The sequence below is a fragment of the Choloepus didactylus genome, chromosome 1 (genome assembly GCF_015220235.1).
Source record: "Choloepus didactylus isolate mChoDid1 chromosome 1, mChoDid1.pri, whole genome shotgun sequence".
NCBI classification, from domain to species: Eukaryota; Metazoa; Chordata; class Mammalia; order Pilosa; family Megalonychidae; genus Choloepus; species Choloepus didactylus.
In genome coordinates, this window is record NC_051307.1 from 148,152,729 (window position 1) to 148,170,017 (window position 17,289).

General features: G+C 51.5%; 1 protein-coding gene across 1 annotated transcript; it reads left to right on the top strand.

Annotated features, from left to right (window-relative positions):
• The first annotated feature begins 706 nt into the window (after positions 1–706).
• Positions 707–16,329, top strand: ZIC4 (Zic family member 4). Its single transcript, XM_037824925.1, has 4 exons — positions 707–754; positions 4,389–4,473; positions 10,657–11,274; positions 15,857–16,329. Exons 2-4 carry the CDS (start codon positions 4,404–4,406, stop codon positions 16,327–16,329), a joined length of 1,161 nt encoding a protein of 386 aa, XP_037680853.1. The 5' UTR covers positions 707–754; positions 4,389–4,403.
• The last annotated feature ends 960 nt before the right edge of the window (positions 16,330–17,289 follow it).

The window sequence follows — 17,289 nt, forward strand, 5'->3', positions numbered from 1 at the left end:
CAACTTTGAGTGGAACCGGGATGGAGAGTGGAGGGAAAGGGCTGGGGTTGAGGGGTCATTTGTTATTTTTTAAAAATTATTATACACTTTTTCCAAAATGAGAGAGAGAGATCTGAACAACACGGAGTCTTTTCTTCTACCTGGAAGAGGAAGTTGGATTCTGCTTTCCCCTGCAGTTGTAAAAACCTTCTCTAGAGGCTGTTCTTCTCTCGCTGAGGAGAACAAATATTGAACACACCTCGCCTCGCCTTTCAAAAAAAACAAGGGAGGGGGCCTGAGGGGGGTGGGTAGCCGTTGGGAAGGGGGAGGGAAAATAATTCTTCAAAAAAGAAAAGTCAGTCCTCTCCTCTGCAGTCCGTGGAAAATCCAACGGGGACGTTGACAAGAGGGTATTTTTAGGAAACGCGTCCAAATATACAGGGTAAGAGTGAATGTGAGGGGAAAAAAAAAAGTTGTGGGTTGTAGAAGTTATCAAGTGGGATTTGCGGCGCTCTCTGCAGGAAACGCGAACGGCTCCAGTTCAAAGCCACATGCACCAACGTGACATATAAGCCATTAAAATATCATCCTGACGGCTCATTTCTGCTTCATCATACATTCCCTAACTGCTTCCCGAAAGCTGGAAAAGGAGAAATGAAGGATGACCGCCTCGCCGGAACCACAAAAGAGAGGCTTGGAGGGGTTTGTGGTCCCCCCTCAGCCACCCCGAAGTGATGTGCAGAAATGAGGCGATCCTGGCAACAGGTGGAGCGGGGTAAGTGTGTGAGTCCAGGGGGCAGACAGCTTGGACCCTGTACCCCCAGTGGAAGCGGAGAAAGCGCCTTTATGAGGGCTTTTGGCTCCCAAGCTTTACTAGGGGAAGAGGCCCAGCCAGGGTTTCTCCCTCGTACTCTCCCCCATCAGCCCCCCAACCATGGGTACAGGCCCCACCTCACTGACACGGATAGGAGGCGGGGGGGGGGGGGGGTTGCCGAAAGGCAGCGCTGCAGATGAGTCTATCCTTTCTTCCCAGGAGGAGGGTGAGGGGGACGAATGGGGCTCCCACTGGCACAGGGACTACAAGCAGCTTGTTGCCGGCCAGTCTTCCCTTTCCTTCTAGTAAATGGCCTGGGTGCCCCACCGTGGACACCAGAAGGGGACTTGTGGCCCGGAGCTTCTCTCACTCGGTGAGAGGGGCCCGCGTCAGATGGGGGTCCCTGCAAGCGGCTTCTCCGCCCTACCCCCACGGTGTTGGTGGGGAGGGGCTTGGCTTCCCCTCCCCAGGGTCAAAGGAGCCAAGTTAGCAGGCCTGGCTGGCAGCAAGACCACGGAACTTCTCCGCCCCAACCTAACGGCGGTTGCCAGCTGGTTCTGCTGCCGGGCTCGACTCCTCGCCCTCCGGCATCCTCGTCCTGCCTCGGGACGCTGACCCCTGGGATTCGCTCTCTTTGCGCGGCCGCCCGCGGGTTCGGGACTTCGATCTCTTTCTTCGGGATGCGAACGAGGCTGGGACTAGCTCTCTGGGGAGCAGGCCGCAGCCGCTTCAGTCTCTGGGCACGACTCTAGTCTAGTCCCAGGAGGACTCGAAATTAAGAGCGAAGTGAGGAAAGAACCAAGTCGGGCTGTGACTGAAAGCTCAAAGGTTTGACCGGAAAGTTTGGGGTTGACGAATGGCCCATGGGAACAGTTGGGAACCCTCGAGGTCTTAGGAATGGAGAGGGGATGTTGCAAGGCTGCACCTCCGCCGGCCCGTCTGCAGGAAACTCTCTTTGGATTCCAAGGTCATATTTCTCCCCTCTTTCCGACAGTACTGGCCTCGCTGCGACCCATACCGCTGCACCACCTTCCCTTCCTCTATCTCAGCCGCCTGAAAATTGGGGGAGGGGGAAGGCTGGCAGAAGGAAAGGGGTCAAAGGGAGAATTAAACGCCCAAGCTGGTCCTCAGGAGATCCATTGCTGCGGACGCTACTCTGGACACCCGGAGGTCGTCCAGCCCCCAGCCTTGAGCTGAGGGAACCCGAGCTCCTCGCCCTGAGGGAATAAGAGAATGAAAAAAAGACCCTCGCACACCCCGACCTCGCGGCCCGAATTCGTGGTGTTTGAGGGCCCAGGCAAGGGTGGCCAGCAAAGTGTGTGTTGCAGCGTGCTACAGCAAGCTGTGGGCAGAGGCCAGGAGCCGGTTTCTGCCGGGGCTGGAAAGCGCCCCGCCAGCCTTCTGCGGTCGCTGCTTTGCACAGCTCCCAGGTCAAGCTGTGGCGGAAAGGCTGGCACACCTTGTAGTGCCTGATCCCGCTGGCTAGCGGGTAAATCAGTGTGGAGTAAAGTTGACGGCTCGGATCCTGAAGTCGTGAGCTTGAAAAGCAAGCTGCAGGTGACCTCTGACCTAGGCTAGGCCTGCAATGGCCAGCGTGACCCCATAACGTGCAGCCTCGGCACTCCCGCAAAGAAAAACGGTGCCTTTTGCACATACCCAAAGCCCCTCCTTCTTGTCTCTCCCTTCGCACAATCAATCACTGGGGCTGGCTGGCACCCTTTCTTCTTCCCAAGGAAGGCAGATCCCAATAAGTCTCCAGGCTGTGCTCCCCAACTGATTATTCACCACTGGTATAGGGAGTGTCTGGAGCGAGCATGCAGGAAAAATCAAGTGGAGCCCTTCCCCGGCCTCGCACACTCTGAGCCTGGTGGGACTTAAGGTCCGGGGGATAGTGATTGCCCTCAAATCCTCTCACCCTTCCTTCAGCTAGGTGACTAGTTTGCTAAGTGGTGTGGAGTTTGAACCAAAGGAGAAAATGTTTCCCCTGGCTCCCCACAGGCCCTAAGATAGAGACCCCTGCTATATAGAATGCAACTTGAGGTCCCATTGCCAATCTAATCTGCCTTGCCTCATGCGTTTGCATGCCTCTGGCTTCCTAATGTGCAAAGGGCTGCCGGGACCTGGGGGGAGAAGTGACTCAGACCTCTTAGAGGTCGACTGGGGCAGTGGCAGCATTGTAGGTGGACTGAGGTCTCTGTGGACCTCAAACCCATTTCCCTTGGAACCCCAAAAGTAAATTCTGTTAGCTCAACCAATCAGGATTTTCCTGTGCCGGACATCCTGCCTGAGGGATTTCAGAGCAAGGACCCCCAGGACATTACCTTTCTGTGGGGATGCAATGTTGGGCCTCCTTTCTTTCCTGATTTGTGTGGGAAGGAGCTGTATCTTTAGGGAAGGATGTCTTTGGTCATCCTTGAGAATAAATAAAATCCTCTGGGAAAAGGTGAGTGTGCCCCCACCCCCAGACCTGGACCTAGAAAAGAAGGGAGAAGTGTGAAAATGGCCAAGCTATTTCAAGCCCGGGTTGGGGTTTGGGATAGAAAAAGAGAGCTTTGAACATAGAGAACTGAAGCCCTTTGAGTTAGCAGATCCCCTCTTGCATTTGGCCTGTGGTTCAACAAGTTAAACAACGGCTTGTTCCGTGGGCTGTAGTGTCAAGATGGGCAGACATCCTCATTGACAGAGGGCTTGCTGTGTTTGTCCAGCCTGAGACCTTTTCAATAACTGTTTGTCTTTCTAGGCCAAATTGATGGTCGGGGCTGGGTGGATAGCCTCTGTTTGGCTGCTGTCAGGAGAGAAGCAGAGGTCCCAGAATGGTTTTTTAAGGACAGGCTTTAAAATGCTCAAATACTTGTTAGTTCTTTCCCCAGGCTGAATTTAATAAGGAACACATATATCTTAGGAGGGTGTTACGTCTGACCTTCCCAACTAAGAAGTGGGGACAACAGGACAAAATGACAAAAATGCTACCTTTTAAAATAATTTGATGAACTTTATATTAACTTTGAAAAATCAACCAGTGATGAATCCCAAATGGGTCTGGAGTGGAGGGAAGGCAGAGGATCATGGAGGCTAAGGGATTCCATACCATCACATGGGAGAGCAGGATCTTCAAAGCTTCGAAGAAATACCTGTTCTCAGTCTCAAAACTCAAAACTCAAAACTCATTTTTTAACCTGCTTATCTCCCAGAGGATAGTAAGCCTTCTACCTATTAAATCGCACTAGAATCAACAAATATTTTTAAATGGGGCTTCTTATAGAATTCAAATAATAGAAGTTTGAGGTTTTATGGTAACTGCCTGAAAGGGAAGCTTCATGCCACCTGCAAGGCAGAACCATAGAGTTTCAGATAAAAGTCTAGTTGGTAAATTAAGGTTTTAAAATATTTTTATCAACAAGGTTATATATTTTTTGCAATAAATATGTGCAGTTCCCAGCAAAGTTCTTATCCTTAGTTTCCAAATTTAAAAATGGTCAAGGAAAGACTGAAATACTCTCTTCAGACCAACATCTTTTACTAACACAGAATCTTGCCACGCAGCCAATTATGAAATTGTTTAACTAGTGACTGTTCCCCTTTTATTACCAAACAGGTTCAGAGTAAGAAAATGAGATATAAAACATCCTTGGTGATGAGGAAACGACTACGACTTTATCGAAACACCCTGAAAGACTCCAGTAAGTTAAGAATCATTTGAATCTTCGTTTGCTGCAGTGTTTGTGTGTGTGTGTGTGTGTGTGTGTGTGTGTGTGTGTACGTGTGTTTGGTAGGGAGTTTTGTTTTCTTTTTTGGTTACATGGGTATGAGTTTAGTGTATTTCTTGATTTCAATGAAACTTAGAACACCACCTTGGTGTTTGATACATTTGACACAAATCAGCTACACAACGTCCCACCAGCAGCTGACTAATCCCCTCCATGTCTACTCATCTGGATGTTCTAGAATTAATATTTGACGACTCTCTCATTGAAACAACCACCCCTGACCTTCTGCAGTGCCACTGTCACATTATTCTATGACATATTCATCTTGAATTCATTTCCGGACGATTTGATTGGAATGAGCTTTGACATGTATTGGCTTCCATGAAAGGAGCAGACTTTGATCTTGGTGATGGGGTTTACATGATATGCATCATCTTTACCAGGAACACCAGCCTTCTGCAATGTGGCCGCAACAATGTTTCCACAATGCAGTGTCTGAAAGGAAATGACTGACAGCCGCTCTTTCAGGAATACCTTCATTGTGCGGAATTTAATTTAATATTCCATTTAGAATAAGCATATGATTTAGGGTTGAGTGTTTTCCCTTCAAGGCGTCTAGTTTCCCTCATTTCACTACACCACCAGCTGATGGTTTCTTCCAAAGATGTTCCATTATTGCTAGGGAAAGCACCCTTCTTAACAAAAGTTAAATGGACAATTCAGGAAGTCTTTCTCTTTTATTATTTTAGAATGGTTTGATGGCAGAAATCTCTAGAGAGATATGGTTACTATGTAAATTCAGTTGTTTTGATTATTTAATGCAGTTCTAGAAGCTCCTTTAGCCATGTTTCTTAATCATTCGTCAAAAGGCATTTTCCAGAACCCGTGCTTAGAAATTTAAATTCTAGCCAAGTATACTTTTCTTCCATACTCAGTTCCATTAATGATGATTATAGCCCAAACTTCCATAGCAAATGGGAGGAATACCCTCCTTTTCTCTAAAATTCTGATAGATCTCATCTCTTGGTACAATTTGGGATTGTATATGCAGGCTCCTGGGGCTCAAGTTATTTGTTTTCATAAGACTAGAGGCAACCTCCTACCACAGGACTCCTAGAGTCTGTCCGTGAATAGTCTAGGCAGAGATTTGCTCCTTATTTTGGGTGATAATCCTGACCCAGAAAATGGGAAAGAAAGGACTGAGTAAATGACAGTAGATCTCAATGCAGAATATTTAGACAACTGGTCTGGAAGGCTTGTGCTTGGCCAAGCTCTGCATAGGAGCTGTTAGCTTCTGAGATCCAGCTCTGAGCATAACCTGGAACAGATAATCATCATTTAGCATTGCTTAAAAGATCAAAATGGAAAAATACCTAGCTATTGATCCAACATTTCCCCCATTTCTTTCCTTTTCAGAGCTCAAGAGTTGAGCCAGGGATGTGAGGAGCTCTGGAAAATAATAGAGTCACCAAATATTTTTATTTCTATACAGTAGATTAGAAAACCACTGTAAATTATGCCACTACATTGGCCTGGCTGGGGTGAACAAAGGTCTTGGGGCTTGATTATGGGCACTGGTTTGCAGAGGCTCTCAAAACAGAAGGATATGGCAAGGCCAAGGCAAGTAACATGGTTTGGTGTTTGGTAGTGGAATCTGATCCAAACAGACCTCCATAAAAGCCCCCACTGCTTATTTATTTATTTATTTATTTATTTTAATCTCTGCCAGAGATCACTGGGCAACAGGATGCACCTTTTCTCTGAAAATTGAGCAGGAAAGTGGAATCAATATTATAACCCTGAGCACAGTTAGGAAGAGAATGCTCCAGCCAAGCATTTAGTGTTGGGGCAGTGTGTCAAGATAGCTTTGTGAAAGAAAACTTCTGAGGAGATACCCCTCCTCAGTCTGCTCAATTGGATAGTCTCTGAAACCTGGGCTTCTTATTCCTTGGACACTGGAAGTCTCAACAGGTCCCTTCTGGAGACTCAAATGTGCATCCCAGACATTGGTGCCTCACCTGTCATCTGTGGTTAGCTGGATATTGCTTTGGGACTTATTTCAGAGTTACTCCTTGAATACACTTATGAAATTACTCAATTTCCCTGTCTATAAATATTAGTGGATAAAGGGGCAGTTTTTTGTTTTGTTTTGTTTTTGTTTTTGTTTTGTTTGTTTGTTTTTCTCCCTGTGGCTGTCCTGGGGAAATGTCCCTCTGGGAAAATGCCTGACCCCATTGCTGATTTTAGCCAGCCAAACTATGGACCATTTGACTCCAAATTTCTTGCAAGGATCAGGGCAACTTCAGTGACATGCAGACCACTGACTCCTGGCTACTCAAGAATCATCTTCCCAGGATGGGCCCAAATGTTTTTTGCACTTCAAGGGAAGACTGCATCTGGGAAGGAGCTCTATGGGGCCAAGCTCCTGTCAGTGATTTTGGCTGAATCAGATGTGTCTGCTCTTTTGCTGCTGGCACAAAGAGTCACACACATGTTCAGAGCTCTTCAAGGGCAAAGTTAACAACAGGGAATGTGTAATATACTAACAGTGCATATATGTAAAACCTCTGCTTCTTAACCCTGGAGTCCACAAAGCCCGTGGTTAAAGTACAGGACTTGGATGGCAAAAATTGCATCTTTATTTTTGCTACCTTTTTAACTGAAAGTTAAGGTTTTCTTCCATTATGACTGTGGGCAAAAAAACACAGGATTGTTAAGAGTTCACCAGCTTCCTCAGACTTCAAAAGGGATCTACAGCCTAAAACAGGTTAAGAACTCCTGCTGTGTATTGCTACTCAAGCTTTTGGCGGCGGGGGGGGGGGGGGTCAGATTAAATAGATTAAGGTATCCATTTTGGTGTGAATCAGAGCTTTAATCCAACTTAAAATGGATGGTGGGTTTGTAAAACATTCTGAACAGTCTGTTGTAAATCACCTAGGTTCAGGTGAAAGAGAATATTTTAATTGCTGGACTATTGTTAGAGTGCCTTGCACTTGGGCCCAAATGTCAAAGGGGAATTTGACTAAGCTGGGTGTTGAGGAAAGGATAGGAGTAACAGTTGGGTGAGGGGTCCTAGAGATGAACACGCTCTTTTTTTAGTTTTATTTCGTTTTCTTTAAAAAAAAAAAATAGTATTCAGAGTCCTTTGTGAATTCAACCCAGACTCACCTCAACAACTGCATCAAATAGCAAGACACCTGCATGGCGGGAAACCTTGAAACCACTCAATGAGAGATGGGAACACCTTGTTAGAGACTAGGACCGGCGAGTACTTTGAAGAAGGGAAAATCCTACCCGAGACCAGCCAGGGGAGGCAACTCTGAATAGAGGAGGAACCCCGGAAAGTGAGGAAGTGGGGGAGGGTAAAAGCCAGAAAAGGAGCCAAATTCCCAAAGTCTGGTCTCAAAACTGCTTTGTGGAATCCCGTGGTTTCAAAAACAAAAGGATTCCGACTATCAAACGCTGTCCTCGGACTTTTTTTTTTTTTTTTTTTTTTTTTAATGCTTAGGCGGCATCTATTGCTAGCTTTGCCTAAATTCTTCCTGTCGCAGAAGCAAAAAGACCCGGACTGGTCAAAGCAGAAGGAAATTGTTGTGGAAGTTAATCGCTCGCTAAAGTGAGACATCGAGAGCGCTCAGAGTGGGGAACAATGCCTTAAATAAAGAAAGTCTCAAAGAATCTGCCAAACATTATAAATTAGCTAATAATTTCTAAAAATTTAAAAGAAGTCCTTATTTACCAGACAGGAAATGTATAAGAACAGTCCTTGGTGCTGGGGGGTGGGGTGGGGGGTGGGGGCGGCTCAGTCAACTCTGAGCCAGAGTTCCTTGTAAACTGCCCAAACTTTTCGCTCCTGCTAATGCGTACAGGGTCTTTTACTCAACTCTTAGAATTGCTCGTAAAAATCCCAGCCCTTCTCTGCTTTGGAGGAGCTTTCTACTGTCACCAGGGAGGCCCGAGCACTTACGCCGGCATTTTCAGCTACAGCGAGCGAGGCAGGAGTTTGGGCCAGAAGCCCTTTAAATCGCAAGACCGTGCAGCCGGCCCCAGCCGGTCCCTGCAGACAAAAGGCACTCCCCCTGTTTACGCCACACTCGGCTGGCCAAAAGTGAAGGTTTTTTCGACCGCTGCCCCTCCCCTCTCCCGCTCCCCACAGTGGCGCCCGCAGCCTGGGGGGTTGTCCCCCGGAAGGAAGCCTGCAGAACTTCTGGCCCGCAGATCCACAAGCTCGTTCAGAGCCTGGGCGGGGAAACGTCGTGGACACTCTTCACAGAGTCACGAAGGAGAAATGGGAGGAAGGCAGAGACTCGTACCGCAGGCAACAAGTGGCAAGAGCTAAGAGTGGAAGTGCCACCTAAATCTTTCCAAGAGGCTGCGTCGGGCGGCAGGGTACAGAATTCAGGGCACTATATCGTCCCGGGTGGGTGATACCCGGAGGCTAGGACCCTTTGGTCCTCGCTGCGCTCTTCTCGCCTTTGTTTCTTTGGCAGGTCTGCCCGCCGGGTCCGTGTAGTTACTGGCGAGAAAGGTTCTCAGGTCCTGTCTGGAGGGCTTGGGGTGAGTTGGAAGCCAGCTTTTCCCAGGCCAGCTCCGGCTCGGTCCATTTCTGGCTCGAATCAGTGACTGATACTTGGTTTCGCGCAACTCTGAGTGCACCAGGCACCGGGGAGGATGGACCCGCGAGGCTAAGAGCGAAGAAGATAGCGGGGAGAAGAAAGAATCCCAGTAAGAAGGCGAACTGTGATCGCAAAGGTTGGAAGATAAGGAGAGGGAGGGAGGGAAAGAGAACAAGAAAGATGAAGGAAAAGAGGAATTTCAGACTGTGCGAGGAAATAAAATTAGGCTCAAGGGTCACTAGCCTACCACCTCTCCCTTTTCCCCAGCAGTTTTTCTGTTGCATCTTCATGTCCCTTGCTGCCTGCCTCGGCCTTTTCTCAGTTTGCGGGACGTGCTACCCAAGCAGGCCATGATTGCGGTGCGCCGGTTGCCCATCCGCCAAGGCAGCGCAGGGGAGCAGATCTGCCCTGGGGGCAAGTGCAACGCAACGCCCCCACCCCCCACCCCGAAGTCTTAGTGAATAGAGGCATACCCCAACCCCGCTCACTTCCAGGAGCTGCGAGGAGAAGCTGACCTACTCGGCTTTGGGGAGAGCAGGGGGGTAGTAAGAAGTTGCGCAGGGAGAGAGAAAAGAATTGGTGCCCGGGTCAAAGCGCATGAGCAGTAGAAGCTATGTATAGGGGTGGGGGTTGCGGAGGCGGAACGGTTGTGTGAGTGAGTGAGTGAGTGTGTGTGTGTGTGTGTGTGTGTGTGTGTGTGCGCGCGCGCGCGACAAGACCTGTCATCGCTGACGTCGATCCCGGCCGCGGGCCAATGGGGAACCTGGGCGATTGTTTCTCTCCGCGGGTCCCGGCCAAGTCCAGGAATCTCTATTCACTCCCTCAACTCGCCCAGCTGCTGCCTCAGTAGAGGACGGGATTTCATGTAGGCATTAAAGACCAAGGGAGGAAGGGGGTGGGGCACCAAAATCCCAAACTTGAAGGGAAAAAAACTTTGCAGAAGTTTTATTTGTGGTTGTTCTTTCTCCTCCCCGCTGTCAGGTGACTGTAGCGTGAGCAGCCCGGCACAGGGAACTCCAGGAAGCCTGGGCCCGCATGCAGCAGGCAGCCCTCACCCAGCCAAGCCAGACGCCGAAATTAGTATATATGGCCGGTTGGCTTCAGCGCCACCACTACCTCCACCATTACCACTTCCATCACCTCCACTTCCCCGCAGGACCCCGCAACCCTGAGGCCCCAGGGAGTTGGCCGCTGAAGTGCGCCCGGGGTGCAAGTCGTAACCCTCTGGAACAGAGCCCAGGGGGTCCCCAGCACCCCACAAACCCAGCCCTAGGACTTCCACTGCCCCTTCCGCCTACTCCTCCGCTTCCATCCCTCTCCTGCTCATGGCACAGCTGAAGGCTCCAGCGAACTGCCGCCAGGCAGGGGCTAGGCCTCTTGCTGTCCAGCAAGTTTGCTGTCGGAGGCTTCTGGCTCCGGATTCGGAGCTGACTGCAGAGGCAGCGGTGCGGTTGGACTGTACCTACCCACCTCTCCGGGGCGGGTGAAACGCGCAGCCCACCTTACCGGTTCTTATGTGCGCTATTTGTTTCGACAACAGGTAGCAGCTCCGGACACCATGGCCCCCAGCTCGCCGCCGTTGCCAGCCCCTCGGTGTTCTCAGGTCTCCATGAGCAGCCCCCCCAGGCCTCCCCCAGCCGCCCTTTGAACAGACTTTTGAGCCTGGGGCTCCCCGGAGACATGTACGCGCGGCCCGAGCCCTTCGCGCCGGGTCCGGCAGCCCGCAGCGACGCCCTGGCAGCTGCTGCCGCCCTGCATGGCTACGGGGGCATGAACCTGACCGTGAATCTCGCCGCGCCCCACGGCCCAGGCGCCTTCTTCCGCTACATGCGCCAGCCCATCAAACAGGAGCTCATCTGCAAGTGGCTGGCGGCCGACAGCCCAGCGGCCTCACGTCTCTGCTCCAAAACTTTCAGCACCATGCACGAGCTGGTCACGCACGTCACAGTGGAACACGTCGGTGGCCCGGAGCAGGCCAACCACATCTGTTTCTGGGAGGAGTGTCCGCGCCAGGGCAAGCCCTTCAAAGCCAAATACAAACTTGTAAATCACATCCGTGTGCACACGGGCGAGAAGCCCTTCCCCTGTCCTTTCCCGGGGTGTGGGAAGGTTTTTGCTAGATCAGAAAATCTCAAAATACACAAACGAACTCACACAGGTCAGTATTCGGTGCTGTCTGGTGCGGACCAGGGGAAAGTAGGTGGCCTCTTCCCGGCCCTCAGGGCTGGATTTCCTAAAGTTTGAACTGGGGTGGGTGGGAGGGCGGAGGTGTTTTCTTGGCGTGTTTCCATGCGCCAAAGCAAATAGATATACATATGTATATATGTATTAATTATGCTCTTCTATTGTTCGAATCACAAAAGTATCTATAGGCTCTGTTAGGGGAGTGTGGTACGATGTTTATGTTCTGAGGGATGAGGGTGAAGGAGCCCGGGTCCGTATGTGTGCAAACGTGTGTTCCCTGTTCACGGAGTTAGGTTTAAGGTATTTAAAATGGCACTGTTTCCCAAAGTCATAAAGACATAGCAACGCTGCCATCTAACTTCTCCCGGTCCTATGGATTCACGCAGGGAACCCCTCCACCATCAATCTGAAAATCTGAACGCCACTTGGACAGAAGAGTCATCAGTCCCTTGGTGACTTCTTTGGGTGTTGGGTGGGCTAAATTTGGCCCTGTTTTGGAGGCTTTGTGTCCCAGCACTTAGGACATTTGGTGAAACCTTCCTTTGCCATAGCAGAGACCCAACAAGACCCATCCGCCTTAAATGTCATTTACCGAACTGTTAAGTGAAATGGGCACATGTGTCAACCACATCTGTTAGTTCTAGTTAGCAGAGAAAAAAGGAACCGCGTGTAAGAGGCTGCAGAGTTGAACTCCTCCGGCCAGAAACATCTCTAATTAATGCAATTGCAAGGAGAAAGTTTTCACACTTCGCAGAACAGCTTGTGAAGTTACATTAATTAGTGTAGCAGCCGATGTTTTTACTCTCCTTAGCGAGAGTTTTCTCGACCGCAGCCTCTTTTTAGTTTAGGAAGTCAACATCTTCTCTCCTCCCCCTTTTTGGGGGCGCGGAGTTGGGGGGAGCTGATGAGACAAAGAGATAAAATAAATTCAAGCTTGACGCCCCCCTTCTCCTACTCTGCGACGCCCTGTCTTACTCATTTCCAATCTTGCTGGAAACACCAGCAATTGTGAGTCTAAGAACTTACTAAATTAGCACTGCCTAGGAAAGAAACTTGCTAAACCTTGCCTCTGCTCTCAGCCCCTGGTTTCTCGGGGAAGGTCCCGGGCCAGGACACTCTGGAACACGTGGACGTTCTCAGACCAACTCCCCTTTGAGTCTTGTACTATCCTTCGGTAGCATGTCTAGGAAGCCTGCGGTTTTCCCGAGCTCCTCCCGGGGTCCCCCACCCACCCTCTTGCATGCTACATGGTCTGGTCACCCCCAGACTTTAATCCAAGAGGGGGCGGGAGGGATGAGACTCTGATCCCAGTGGACAGGCCCGCTACTCCAGGCTGGCGGCGGGCTTCGGGAAGGTAGATGCGCAATCCTGAGCTGAAGAAGGAACTCGTCCTTAATGACAGGGGTTTTAAACAAACAAACTTTTACTGCTCTTTGCCGGCCCACTGTTTGAAGTCTGTGAAGCAGAAAATGGTTAAATTCTTAGCGCAATCGACCTACAGCAGAGAAGGAAGTTCAGTGCGCCGGGGCTGGCTCAGGTTTGCGTCTATTCAGGACAGAATTATAACTGCGTCCTTTCCACTGGCAGACCTGATTCATTACGGATTGCTTGAGTTAAAAAAAAAAAAATTCTATAAGCTCTCGCTTGCTCCGCCATTTGCCCCCCCGCCAAAGTAATGAAAAGAGGAGGAAAAGCCAACAAAATGTTTCTCAAATAGCAATAGACCTCGCTACAAATTATTCATGAAGACAGTTCTCGATTCAACAGGAAAATAATTGCCTTTTCAAATATTAAAGGGGTTTCATTTCCTTGAGTCGCGGAAGCGGCGAACGGGAGCTGATTTCTCAGAAGTTGAGATTCTCGCGGATCTGAATCCTGGGCCTGGTTTCGGAGGCGGCTGCCCCAGACCGGAGCAGAAAGCTTTCACTTTGTGGAGGGCTCAGAGAACCCGGAAAAATGTTGCCGCCGAGAGGGAGGCGCGCGACCGCCGCTGCGCTCTGCCGAGACCTCGCCGCCTGGCGCCCCTCCCAGATCTCATCAGTTCGGGACTCGCCCCACCTTTCCCGGCGGAAGATAGAGAGAGGCAGGCTGGGGATTTGAGGAAGAGAAGAAACCGCGCCGGGGCGGATACGCCGATCAACCTAGCTCAGCGTTAAACGGCGAGAAAATGGCGCTGGCCAGGCTACCCGGACACCTCCGAACTTCTTCCCGCGGACCTCGCGCGGGGCGGGGTAGGAGGCCGAACCGGCTGCTGAACCTCAGGGAGGAGATCCCGGCCTTTTACCGCTCAGCCCCAGGCCCAGTCCACTCCGGACAGGCTTCAGGGGCTTGGCTCAACCCTGCCTCACTACTTTCACCCACCCACCCATGGCTCTGCAGTCGGGCCGAAGGGGAGAGGGGGCGCGGAATGTTGAGTGATGGGACTACGGGGTGGGTGCCAGGCAGGGAGACCGGGACGCCTCCTGCAGCTCGGAAGAGACCGGGGCGGCGGGGTGGGGAAGGTGGATAGCGGCCTCACCTGGCCTCCCAGGGGCCTTGGAACTTTCCGGCTGCCAGTTTCACTTCACTGCCCCGCTTTTATCGCCTCTGCTTGTCGTCTGAGGCGAAATCATGGTTTCTGTTTTACATGAATGTCCAACGAGGTGCTCCAAAGATGGGATTAGTGTGTGGCGGGAATTCTTCCTTACAGAAGGGGGAAGATCAACCTCAAATTCCATTCCTCCTCTGTTTTCTCAGCAAAACCTTGTTTTCTTTTGCAGGCTCTGAATGCGTCATTTTTTGTAAGTGATTTTAGAAAGAAGGAAGAAAGGAAGGAAAGAAAGTTTTGGGATCAGAGCTCAGATGGGAGAGATCAGATGGGAGAAAACGAGCAAATGGGGACACTGATCCCGCCCCCCCGCATCGTTCTCCTATTTTTTTTTTTTTTTTTTTTTAAATAAAATGGTGCTGCTGTCCGGAGAAAGCAGATGCCAGCACCTTACAGAGAGCTCCATGTACCAGCAATACTCCTGCAGGGGGAGAACGCCCCTGCCAGGCGGTGGTAGAACTCTGGGCTAGTCACTACTGGCGGCCAGCGCGGATGCGCGGGTTGGGCGCAAACCTCTGGCACAGCCCAGCCGGAGGCTTCGGAATAGGGGCTTTGTTTGGCCGTCTGAGTTCAAACTTGCCCAGAGGGCCCGGGTTTCCTGGAAGCGGCAGGAGACTCGACCACCAAGGCAACAACCTTCCAGCCGTGCATCTTTCTAGCAAGATGTTCGGCAGCCATTCCCTCGACCCAGGCCGCTGGGCAACATCCTTTTGTTTAAAGTCCCCAAATACCTCCTTCCTCCCACTCCTCCCCTTCCTGCAGCCTGTGCAGCTCCGGCTCAACCTGGGCTTCCGGGTTCTCTGGATCCTTTCATCTCCCACAAGCTAGAGAAGCCAACCGGCGGTGACCGCCCGGATTGAATCTGGGTCCTCTGCCAATATTCGCGCCTTGCCTCGGCTCTACGCTGCATCGCAGCTACAGATCGAGTCCCTCGCGGCCCCAAGTAGGGCCGCTGGCTTGCCAGCATGACCGTGGCACCCGCGCTCACCCCGAATCCGCCGTGCTCAGGGTGTGATTGCCGGAGAGGCCTCGGATCCTACTCGACCCAGGTGAACCCTGCAGCGTCAGCCCCTTTTCTCGGGCCTGCGAAGCGGGAGAGCGGGGCGAGGGCGGTCTGGGGAAGCCCGCCGACCTTGCACAGTAGGCTCGGATTGGGAGCGCCGGCAGACCGCGGCACAGTTTCCAGGAGGCCACTGGAGCAGCGCAATAAAATGCTATTACCAGCGCACGTATCTGGAGGGATTCTGGACGATTTAGGCAAGAGTTGAAGAATGCTGCTAAATGTTTTCCCTCAGGGGGTAAAAGAAAAGGGGGAGGAGGCTCCGTTTCCCGTAAAAATCGCCTATGAAGTGAATCATTACTCAGAATACCTTGCCCTGCAGCACGAATCCACATTTTGCACACATGTGCATCGGCTGCGCATCCTTAAACTAGTCCAAAGTCTGGGCGTTTGTACAAAATCCACGTTAGAAAGTAATTTGGGCGGGCTATCCAGCCAGGGTGTGCGCGAGATTAGAAGGCGGAATGGTGGGGGCGGCGGCGGGGGCCGAGAAGTTTGTCTAGACCACAACTTTAAATCGAACAGACCGTAGCTCCTCAGTCAACTCTGCTCTCCGGACAGAGGTGCTTCTGGTTCCGAGTGAGGAAAATTTGGAGGAAAACAGCCCAGGGGGTCAGAATTCTCGAGGTTGGAAACTTGACTAAGATGGAGTCACTGTTGCTCCTCCCCCATACCCTCCCTCAGGCTCAGTCAGAAGTGGGGGAGGGGTGCAGTCTTGTGTGGTGGGGGCGCGCTCTGCTTGGGGAAGGGGACATCGAGCCTGCGGAGCGCAGGAAAGGGGTTTCTGATTTTTGAAAATCTTTTGGGATTCTTTTCCAGAAAGTGAGAGAGAAACGGTGGGTGAGGGGTGGCGAGGGCTACCAGGGACCCAGTGCACGCGTGCTAATGATTCTACATTGCCTTCGCCAGGGGAGAAGCCCTTCAGGTGCGAGTTTGAGGGCTGCGAGCGGCGCTTCGCCAACAGCAGCGACCGCAAGAAGCACTCGCACGTGCACACGAGCGACAAACCATACACTTGCAAGGTGCGCGGCTGCGACAAGTGCTACACGCACCCCAGCTCGCTGCGCAAGCACATGAAGGTGCATGGGCGCTCGCCTCCGCCGCCCAGCTCTGGCTACGACTCTGCCACGCCGTCGGCCCTGGTGTCGCCCTCATCGGACTGCGGCCGCGAGCCCCCGGTGGCCTCCTCGGTGGCGGTGGCGGCGCGTGGCGCCGATCTGAGCGAATGGTACGTGTGTCAGAGCGCGGGCCCCTCCGCCGCGCCTCTCAGCTCCGCGCCATCATCTGGCCCTGCCGCTGCCGCCGCCGCCTCGGGTTTTAGGGCTGCTGCTGTTTTTGCTACTTCGGCGTACACAGACTGCGAGTATAGGCCGGTTTACTGAGGCTTGAAGAGGGAGAGGAAGAAAGAAGGAAGGAAGGCAGGCTACCAGTAATAGTTACGTTATAGAGCTCATTGGAAATGAGGATATAATGTCTATTGTTTTAAAATATAAATATGGCCCCCATATTTATTCTACAATCATACTCTGCCCTCCCCTCCCCACACATGCACGCACTGCTTGGGTAGCATAAAACCAGTGACAGAAAGAGAAAGGAGAGAAAGAGACAGGCCGAAAGGAAAATTAATATATGGAAAAATTAATGCCTAACCCGGTAACTGCTGGTGGCTAAAGTAGGGTCACAAATTCCCTGCTTAGTGGACAGAATGGGAAATGTATTCCTTGAGACCTGCGCCTTCAGATTTCCACCCTCCACCCCCTTCCTAGCTCCCAGTCCAAGCTTCCCAGTGCTCTCCCCCACCCCCATCCACCCCATACCGAAAGTTCTGAGTGAGGAAGGTGGCAGGGGGATTCCCGAGCATTTTTTGGCTCCCATTTCCTCCCTCTTTTCCCTCCTTACACTTTCCCTCCCCAGCTATCTTCTGAAACGAAAAGACACATGGTCCACATCCCAAATATTCCTTCCAAGGACTTCTGTAAGGGAGATAAGCAGCGGGGGTTGGGGTTGGGGTTTCAGCCCTCCCCCTCGCAGGCTACATGCCCCATCCCCACCCCAAGGACCGGCCTGGGCACAAAGACACAGCTCTCTGCCTGTCTGTCCACAGGTTCAGTATGCTTATATACTTGAAGTAGGGAGGTAAATCCAAAACAACAGGAAAATTCGGACAAAAAGCTAAGAGAAGGGCTTCAGGATTCAATGCCAGGAGGCCTCTGCCAACAAATCACCCCTTCCTGCTCCCTGCTCCTGCCTGTGCAATCTTGTGGGTGCTCGGAGCTGGGAGCTAGCCGATGACGTCACTGCGCGGAGGCCTCCACAGCGAAGGGATCTGGCCAAGGCAAATC